The sequence below is a fragment of the Vigna umbellata genome, chromosome 8 (assembly GCF_029865625.1).
Source record: "Vigna umbellata cultivar VRB3 chromosome 8, Vumbellata_1.0, whole genome shotgun sequence".
Taxonomy (NCBI): domain Eukaryota; kingdom Viridiplantae; phylum Streptophyta; class Magnoliopsida; order Fabales; family Fabaceae; genus Vigna; species Vigna umbellata.
The window spans coordinates 16404975-16414545 of record NC_142172.1 but is presented as its reverse complement, the minus strand read 5'-3'; the positions used below and the strand labels follow the sequence as shown (position 1 = coordinate 16414545).

Below are 9571 nucleotides of genomic sequence, written 5' to 3'. Positions count from 1 at the left end.
TTTATTCTAAAAACTAAGACATTATTGTGCACAGTAAATTTAATTTATGTTAGTGTAGTAAAACTTAGTCATTGCATAATTCAGCCATTCTTTTAAATGCAATAAATGAAAAGAAAATGAAGATTGCTTTTAAAATGAACAGTAAAAGAAATCTCATAGAAATGAATGGTAGGGAAAAGTGAAAGAAAGAAAGGGAATGGCTCCCACTTCTTGGGAGAAAATAATTTAAGAGGAACCACTTTACTATTTTCAGACATAAAATGCCCTTTTATTAGAATAATGTCGTAATTTTTTGTACATTTTTTATGGTGTAAATGTAGAGAATTAAACTATAAAATTAAAAAAATATATTTTTTCTTAAAGTAAAATTTAGCTCTAAAGAATAAAAACTAATTCAAAACTTTTCTTTTTTCTAGTTTATATTTAATGTTATTTTTTCCTGACCCAAATAAATGGTGAATGATTTAGATTAGGAGCTGGTTCGGAAAAATTAAAGTCAATAATGATTTCATGTATTTGATGTGAGAAGGTGCCAGCTATTTCCAACAATAAACGTGACGAGCGAGGGTGTGATGATCGGAAAGGAAACGGACGGTCAGGATCTTCCTAAATGACATTTGCGGTTCATTTGAGTCGCATTTCATTTGCCATAACTTTCCTTTTTTAAACCACACTACTGCGGATACCTCAGCCACACAAAAGCACGTTCCTTAAAAATAGAAAGTGCAACACAGAAGTCACGTACACGTAGCTTCCTTCATTTCGGAAATTCTAAGGTACTCATAACAACACATTCTCCACTTTCTTTTATCCTTATTTCAAACATTCCATCATCAATTCTTCGAAGGTGACAGTTAATCTCGTAACAATTTGCACTCCTTGTACACTAATTACCTTAATACTTTTTTATGTGAGACTCTGATCATGTTCAAAATGCAGCATTTTTTGGGTGTGATGATCATGAATTGTTATGTTTTTACTGATCTTTATCATCATGCGACACGTATAATAACCCCAGATCTTGCATTGTAGCTTAGGGAGACACATGAATCGTTTTTGTTTGTTTCATTGTTTTATGAGAGTTTTTGTAATGTTTGGTGCGTTTTGCAGTAATCAATAAAAGATGGCAGATGGTGAGGATATCCAACCTCTTGTTTGTGATAATGGAACTGGAATGGTCAAGGTATATATAAATGGATCAATTATTGTGTGTTCCTCTTTGATCTTTCTTATACACAAGGTTTGAATTGCGGTCACCGTTGCACTTTCGTCATGTTAATGCTGTCAGAAACTGCAGACCAAAAGTTTGTGCAATTGTTACGGCATCATATGAAAAATTGCAGATAGTGCAATTGAAATGTGGCTATAATGATAATGGAAACACTGAAATGGCCATTTCAGACCTTTTCTGAAAATCTGATTAATGGGTTTTGGTTGTTAATTATCTTTTCTCTTTTTGTGTTGATTTATGTTAAATTTTGCAGGCTGGGTTTGCTGGAGATGATGCTCCAAGGGCTGTGTTCCCTAGCATTGTGGGTCGTCCGCGTCACACTGGTGTGATGGTTGGAATGGGACAAAAGGATGCTTATGTTGGTGATGAGGCTCAATCCAAGAGAGGTATTTTGACTCTGAAATACCCAATTGAGCATGGCATAGTTAACAACTGGGACGATATGGAAAAGATCTGGCATCACACTTTCTACAATGAGCTACGTGTGGCCCCAGAAGAGCACCCTGTTCTCCTCACAGAAGCACCACTCAATCCCAAGGCCAACCGAGAGAAAATGACGCAGATTATGTTTGAGACCTTCAACACTCCAGCTATGTATGTTGCCATCCAGGCAGTGCTTTCCCTTTATGCTAGTGGTCGTACAACTGGTAAAGATTCTTCTGTATCTGATCCTCCTTTTCTTGGTTTCTGGTAATTGGGGACATGATGCATGGTATTTGAATGTTTGTGGTCGTCAAGCCACTTGTACTTTATTAGAATTACGTAATTATTTCAAATGAGTATAGTTTAAATGTTCATAATATATGAACTGTGTGCACTAATCAACTGAGTTTTATTATGTCATTTTTGAACAGTTTGTGGGAATCAATAATGTCATACATTTTATGCATTTCATTACTAGTGCAGGTTGACATGAATGTTAGTTGAGAATATGAGATCTGAAGGACTCTGTTGACATTGAAATAGTTTGAAAAAAATGGTTTTTAACTTTTTATGCTTTTTCACACAGGTATTGTTCTGGACTCTGGTGATGGTGTCAGCCACACAGTTCCAATCTATGAAGGGTATTCCCTGCCACATGCAATCCTGCGTTTGGATCTTGCAGGGCGTGATCTGACTGATGCCCTCATGAAAATCTTAACCGAGCGTGGCTACTCTTTCACCACTACTGCTGAGAGAGAAATTGTGAGAGATGTCAAGGAGAAGTTAGCCTACATTGCTCTTGACTATGAGCAAGAGCTAGAAACATCAAAAACAAGCTCAGCTGTTGAGAAGAGCTATGAGCTACCTGATGGACAGGTGATCACGATCGGTGCTGAAAGGTTCCGTTGCCCTGAAGTTCTCTTCCAGCCATCCATGATAGGGATGGAATCTTCTGGAATTCATGAAACCACATACAACTCCATCATGAAGTGTGATGTTGACATCAGGAAGGACCTCTATGGTAACATTGTGTTGAGTGGTGGTTCAACAATGTTCCCTGGCATTGCTGATAGGATGAGCAAGGAGATCACAGCATTGGCCCCAAGCAGCATGAAGATTAAGGTGGTGGCACCACCAGAGAGGAAGTACAGTGTCTGGATTGGAGGCTCCATTTTGGCCTCCCTCAGCACCTTCCAACAGGTACAGCACTTTGCTTCAATTACATGTGAATGAAATTTGTGGGGCATTATGATTCAGAAAATTCTATTTGGAAAATATGCAGAGACCAATGTAATTAAGGGAAAAGAAAAACAGGAACGAATAACCAACATAACTCAGTTAAAGGGAAAGGAAACTGGTTTAAACTAAAATGGATGTGAAACCAATGTACTGTGTATGCTAATGGAACAACTTTTTTTTATCTTCCTTGAAAGAAGAAGCTTTTCAAATTAACTTTTGTGAAAGCTCCTTTTGGTTTTTTCATGAAAAAAAAATACTTTCATTCTCTGTATTCTTTTTATAATTGTGTTTGGTTCAACTTCTCCATTTTAAGAAAAGAACCAAAAGAAGTTGTAAACACAATCTTAGTACTGATCTTAACCTTTTTTCTGATAACAATTCCATGTATTCATGATATCTCTTTCTTTCTTGAGAACAGATGTGGATTGCAAAGGCAGAATATGATGAATCAGGCCCCTCAATCGTCCACAGGAAATGCTTCTAAGGATGCATAGAGTCCAGGAAATTTTAATATATAATCCATACTCCTGAATTACCATAAACTGGTTGAGGAAGTTTCATTTTCTATTCTTTACCATTTTTTGACCATGTTTTTGTGTTTTCCTTTTTCGATATTTTGTGATAAGAGCATCAAAGCAAAGCATGATAATATATATATAAGATTCTTTTTTGTTTTTTTCTTCTTTTCATTGCCATTTTGTTGTAGAGGAGCTGTGTACTGTCATTGATTTGATTTGGTTGAATCAAATGGTCCTAAGTATTTTGATTAGAATAGTAGTATGTTATTGATTTATTGTTCTGTGAACGAGGGAGTCACTGTTGTTCACGGGCCAATCTTTCATCATAGTAATTGATATTTTGCCAACTTTGCATGTGATATCAGAATAAAAGCTATTGCAGTTTATTTACCATTATGTTAGTGTTAATTTCTTTCTGCAGTTGAAGAAATTTAAAAATGGATCATGTGAGCAACATGATTTTCCACCATCTCAGTCACACAATAAAGCTATACAGAATAATAACAACTTGCCACGTATAAGAATTAGAGAAAGAAGATCACCAACCAAACAAGATAAGAGATTGTGATCTGAATTTGGTTGTAAGAGACAACAAAGTCTAAAAGCAAATTTGGTATTAGGAAAGATAAATTCGTGAAAAAGAAGCGTAATACGGTATATAGCAAAAGTAACTTACTAGAAATAGGAAAAGCAGAACAAACAACCTCAAAAATGAATAATTACTTACTTACATTAACAAAAAAAATGCGACGTTTAGTCTAATAATCTATAAATCCATTGCAACTGAGTCTTGTGGGTATTAATGTATATATTTAATTGGAAAAAATACCAAGTGTTTAACTTTTGTTATACCACTTAATAATCAGATAGGAACAGCGTAGAATGTGAAATTAAACAACCTGCCATTAAATTGAAATATCTTACGAAAGAGGTCAATTTTATGAAGTTTCGTATAAATCAAAAACTAGTTATCACATCGTCTTACCATTTTATTTTAATGGAAAATATATTATTCAAAATATAAGTAAATATTCATTACTAAATAATATATATTACCAAATGAGTCTAAGTTAAATTGATCACTTGTGTATTCTATTTAAAATTATTTGCAAGTATTAAAGTTTAACAACTAATTTACTTTAATAGACAATGTTATTTAAAATATAAGTAAATGTTTAATATTAAGTATCCGATACATGACTTATTTTAATTGATTAATACTTTATTTTGTATGAATTTATTGGAATATATCTATCGAAAAGGTTTAAGAAAAGTTCTAAATTTAAGCCTCACATTCAAAAAATTCCAATTTAAAGACTCCAATTTTGTAAATGATATAAAAAATAAAAGTATGGTAATTCTTTGGATGTGATAGTTTCTTTTGAACATATTTTCTGATTAATTTGAAGTTTAGAACTCTGCCAAAATTACCATCTGTAATTTCAATGTGACCACAGCTTCCCAAACTTTAACTTAAAGTCTTAATCAAACAATATATTTAGATTCATTTTTACTTATTAATGCTAGGAAAGGAAATTACTTAAATCTAATTTGTCAAAAAGGTAAATGTAAAAGCAAATGTAACTTACTCTAACTCAAACAAAAAAACTACAGTTTGGAACTGGAACTGCATGATTCAAATCAATCCAAAGAGTGCAAAAAGCGAGTTATTAGCACTACTAAAAAATCACATCCAAATTTTGAAAAAAAAAAAACATTTGATGCATTAACTTTCAATGTAAACATAAGATTAATTATAGAAAAATTGAATACGCACTTAAAACTACACTTTAGACTATAAACATCATTCGATCAAACAAGGTATGAGAGTATAAAAACAATCACACTGCAAAGTGTACCACCAGCAATCCAGAGAAGAAGAAAAAAAGCATGAGAGAAGCATGGTTTCCCTAATTTATCACCAGCAAACATGTTTCCAATAGACAAAGTATAGTTTAAAACGTAGAAGTTAAGTGAGAATAAATATTGAAGATAAACAACAATTAGATGCTGCAAAAATGTCTAATGAAGTATTGAATTTCTTTTAGCTTCCTTTTCTGGACAATGTTGTGATCATTCCAAACCCCGCAAATTTCTAAAATTTGATGGTCCAACTGTGTCAATAAACCCTTTGATGGACAACTCAGGAACTGTAACCTTCTTGCCACCCATTTCATGGTCAATGAAGACAACCACCACTGTGATATCATCATGGAAGAAACGTCTAATCCCCTTTCCAATCTTCTGGAGGTCTTTATATCTCATTTCCCTTTTCCTAGCTGCTTCATTCAAAGCTGCCATAAGAAGTCTTCTTGCAATCCCCTGGTGGTTTTCAAGAGAGTGTGTTAGAGACAAAAAGTTAATGGTTTTTCATATAACAGGGAAGAGATGGTTGAAGGAAAAACCATCTTACTGTTCGTGGATTGTTATGAACGATCTCAGCAGCTTCCTGGTTTGTCAAGTGCTCCCAGAGTCCATCAGATGCAAAGATAACGAACTTATCATTAGGTCGTAAAACTCTTGAACATATGGATGGTTCTGCAGTTAGCACAGGGCGGCGGATAGGTTCAGGCAGATGGAACCGTGGGAATGACGGATCGAACGAGAACTCCGGCCGCTTCAAATATGCATCTCCTATAGATCTGGATACCTGATCTCAATTGCGGGTGGACAAGAAAACTTAAGTTACAATGAGCAACCACAACCAACTGAGTAGGCATCTCTTTACATAAGCAAATGCAAGATTAGCAACTGAATCAGAATTTAATGTAGCAGCAAAAGGCCAAGAAGGCTTGTTGAAATAAGCTAAAAACAGATTATAGACACAGATCATAAATGTTTTCACAAGATCTACCAAAACACTTGTCATAAAAGAACTATAAACAAGTTCTTGCAAAACATTATTCTGTGTAAACGAAGAAAAGGGTGTAAAACCAAATATAGAACCATATACACCTTAATAAGAAAACTGATTCCCATGAATGAAGCCACAACAGTCTATAAAAGAGAGGAAAAAACAGAACAACATCGGCAGCAAGCAACAACAACATAAACCATTAACAGAAATTTCTTCAGAACGAGATAAGAAAACCTGGATGATGCCTTTAATGCGCCACGTTCCTTGCTTCATAACTACAATTTGTGAATCTTCTGGATGCAAAGACCTGAGTTCTCGTCTAACCTCCTCCTTGCTTGCATTGTGCTCTTTGGTCAACTGTTCAGCGATGATCTTGTTTGATCTACCTACAGAACCAATCACAGCTCGAGAGTCTCCGAGATTCGCAATATATAGTGTTCCTTTCCAGACAACACCAACCAGGCAACAGGAACCCATTGCTGCTATCAATGGCTTTATTCCATAACTCCTTCGAACAAGAGTCAGAAACCCATCCTCAGTAGCAGAAACAGCATTCCTGATAATATCTTCGGTGATAGAACCATTTTCTTGAGCAACCCCTGCAATAAGATTCAGCATAAAACTTACACAACTTCCTGAACCAATGCAGTATCAAGCACACTCGCAAAATAAATAAGAACTGGAAAAAATTTTGCAGGTTAATAAAAATATATGCATCACTGTGAGACAGTAAAAGTATCTACATATTTTAACTAAATGAGTCTGAAACTATCAATTTATATGTGAAAAAAAAAGGAAGAGATGAGCGTATAAAAACTGAGAATATGGAATTTCATAAACCATATCAATCCAGAATTCGCAGGTAAATCAATAATTTGCATCCCACCTTAATCATATCATACTACATTTTAAAAGTTTCCAACTTTTTGAAGAGAAACATCATCTTACCTATTCCTAGTACTCCAAATTACAAAAGTAAAAAAAATCATACTTGGTCCGGTGTGTGCCTTGATTGTATGAGTAACCTAATATTCATTACAAATTTTCCATCTTCTCCCTTACCACTCCCAACACAAAGCAAACCATAAATATAAAACTGTATTTAGTCAAAAGACAAAAAAAAAGTATATGATTGACTGATATGAAAGAGGAAAATTAACACTTACACAAAACCAAGTTAAAATTGAGGAAGAACTACATGATAAGTAAAAAGGTTCAAACTTTTAAGAACAAAATTACTCCATCCTCTCTAGGATATCTACAATACATACACAACCAAATTCAATAATGATTTCCATCCAAAGAACACCACTCAAACCAAAAAGAAAAAAAAAAAAAAAAACCCACCTCCTATTCCTATCTATTCTTCTGAAAGCTATTTGAGTTTTCCTCAGTTTCTCGTAGCCGCAAAAAATTTACAAACCAACAACAACTGGCCAGCCAGAAACACATAAGCCAAACTAAAGGTCCATCCAAATAGCACCAAAAAGACCCAAAATCCGAAGCAACCAAAAAGGTCCAAAATATCAACATTGATCAACTCTCCCCCAAATCAACGACACATGACCCCAAAACCAACTTATAACCTTAACTTTTTAATTCCAAAATAAAAGAATATCCTCTACAATAACCCATCCAGCAAGAGTGACAATCAACTACTAAACGCTACAAAACTCTCCAATCGACCATTAAATCACTTGATCTCAACATCACTCATCAAACTAGAATTACCTCACATCAATTAATCTATTTCCTCAATTTTTACGGAAAACTGTGTTTTCAGTCTCCATATTTTTTATTCAACAAAGTTCAAGGTCTTTACTTTCAATTTGATAAATTTGACTTCGAAAAAAATGCAAATTTACACCTCCGAAGTCTAAAACCCATAAAGAAATTTAGAAGGGTACTGAATCTACGTAATTTCTTAGAGTTTAAAATCTAAATTGATCGATATGAAATATGGAAACTTCACCGGAGTGAATTGAAATTAGAGACCCTAAAACAGTTTCTTTTGGTCACTGTTACTACTGTTGTTGATGAATTGAGAAAGATGGAAAAGAAGACTGACTCATGAGATTAAGGAATAGGTGATCGTTGATGAAGCGCGAGGCTTCGGCTCCGCCGTGTCCGTCATAGACGCCGACGAAGACGGCGTCGGCGCCGGTCTCCACCTGGCTTTGATCCTCGATCACTTCGTTAGCCTGCACGACGGCGAAGGAGAACTCGCCGCAGGAGTGCTTCTCGAGATCGCGGTGCCACACGAGCACGTCGCTGGCGGCGGCGGCGTCGTCGAAGTCATCCTTGCTCATACGCGCATATCGCCTCACCGGTCTCAAGCATGCCGACACTATCCTTGCCAGCCACGAAAACATCCCACATTTCCCTCTCTCACGGATCCCCAGAATAAGAAGACGAAGAACCCAGAGAGAGAGGGGTGTAAAAATTGAACAATGAGATGCACCCAGATGGGGCAGAAGGTGATTCTCGGGGTTTTCGATTATCGGGTGCGGAAAAGATAGGAACTTGGGAAGTAGGAATAGGTGAGCAGCGAAAATAAGGAAGAGTCAGAAGATTGGGTGCGAATTATGGAGTGAAGAGAATCTTTTTAGTATTGTTGGATTTGGAGAAAGGGTGTTGAACAGAGAAAAGTTGAAATGGGAGAGGATCTGGTAATTTGAGAGCAGAGAAAAGAAGAGAAAGGACAGAAGGAGAGAGTTGTTTGTGTCAGAAGTTGTGAAGAAGAATGGTTAAATACATGGTGTTGGCGGGTTGCACATAATGAATGGTGTTTTGTTTGCTTGTGTTGTAGAGAGAGAAAGAGAAAGAAAGAGGGTTGATTTGAGATAGCAGGATTGTGGGGTAAGTGAAAGTGGGGTAATTGTTATTGATAGAAGGGAGAAAAGAAGGGAACTTTGTCTGAGAAAGAGTGAAGAAGAAGAAAGGGTTGAAGAGGGAGCTTGTTTGAGGGAAGTTGAATTATGTCTCTGTTTATGTTTGACTTTGATTTGAGATGATGAAGATGGAGAAGAAGTGATGAAGAAGAAGACGAGGAAGAAATGGTGTATCAGCTTTCCTTTTGTTGAATTTGTTGTGGAAATTGAAAATGTTTTATACTTTTATTGTTTCTTTCTTTTCACATTAACAGGTTCTATACGGCAGACAGTAGACACGAGTAGGTAGGAGGGAAAAGAAATATAATAAATCAAATAGATAATATGATCAAAGAAAAAGAAACATAAAAAGGTATAAAATAAGATCTAGATTGTAGAGTGTGGACAAATGAGAGGTAAAATATAAAATGAT

The 9571-nt window shown here is 35.5% G+C and overlaps 2 protein-coding genes across 5 annotated transcripts; one reads left to right on the top strand and one right to left on the bottom strand.

Annotated features, from left to right (window-relative positions):
* The first annotated feature begins 658 nt into the window (after nt 1–658).
* Nucleotides 659–3804, top strand: LOC124838796 (actin-like). 4 transcript variants are annotated; one of them, XM_047314482.2, is made up of 5 exons: nt 659–776; nt 1111–1183; nt 1485–1878; nt 2241–2854; nt 3312–3804. In XM_047314482.2, exons 2-5 carry the CDS (start codon nt 1124–1126, stop codon nt 3375–3377), a joined length of 1134 nt encoding a protein of 377 aa, XP_047170438.1. In that variant the 5' UTR covers nt 659–776; nt 1111–1123; the 3' UTR covers nt 3378–3804. The 4 variants fall into 4 exon arrangements, with proteins under 4 accessions (XP_047170438.1, XP_087953571.1, XP_047170439.1 ...); XM_088097445.1 differs by having other exon boundaries at nt 3307–3804; XM_047314483.2 differs by having other exon boundaries at nt 770–847.
* A 1498-nt stretch (nt 3805–5302) lies between these two features.
* On the bottom strand, nt 5303–9352 carry LOC124838795 (Protein phosphatase 2C family protein). Its single transcript, XM_088096716.1, has 4 exons — nt 8337–9352; nt 6503–6867; nt 5825–6061; nt 5303–5733 (listed from the first exon to the last, which is right to left on the bottom strand). The coding sequence occupies exons 1-4, from the start codon at nt 8638–8640 to the stop codon at nt 5485–5487; spliced, it is 1155 nt and encodes a 384-aa protein (XP_087952842.1). The 5' UTR covers nt 8641–9352; the 3' UTR covers nt 5303–5484.
* Between the last annotated feature and the right edge of the window lie 219 nt (nt 9353–9571).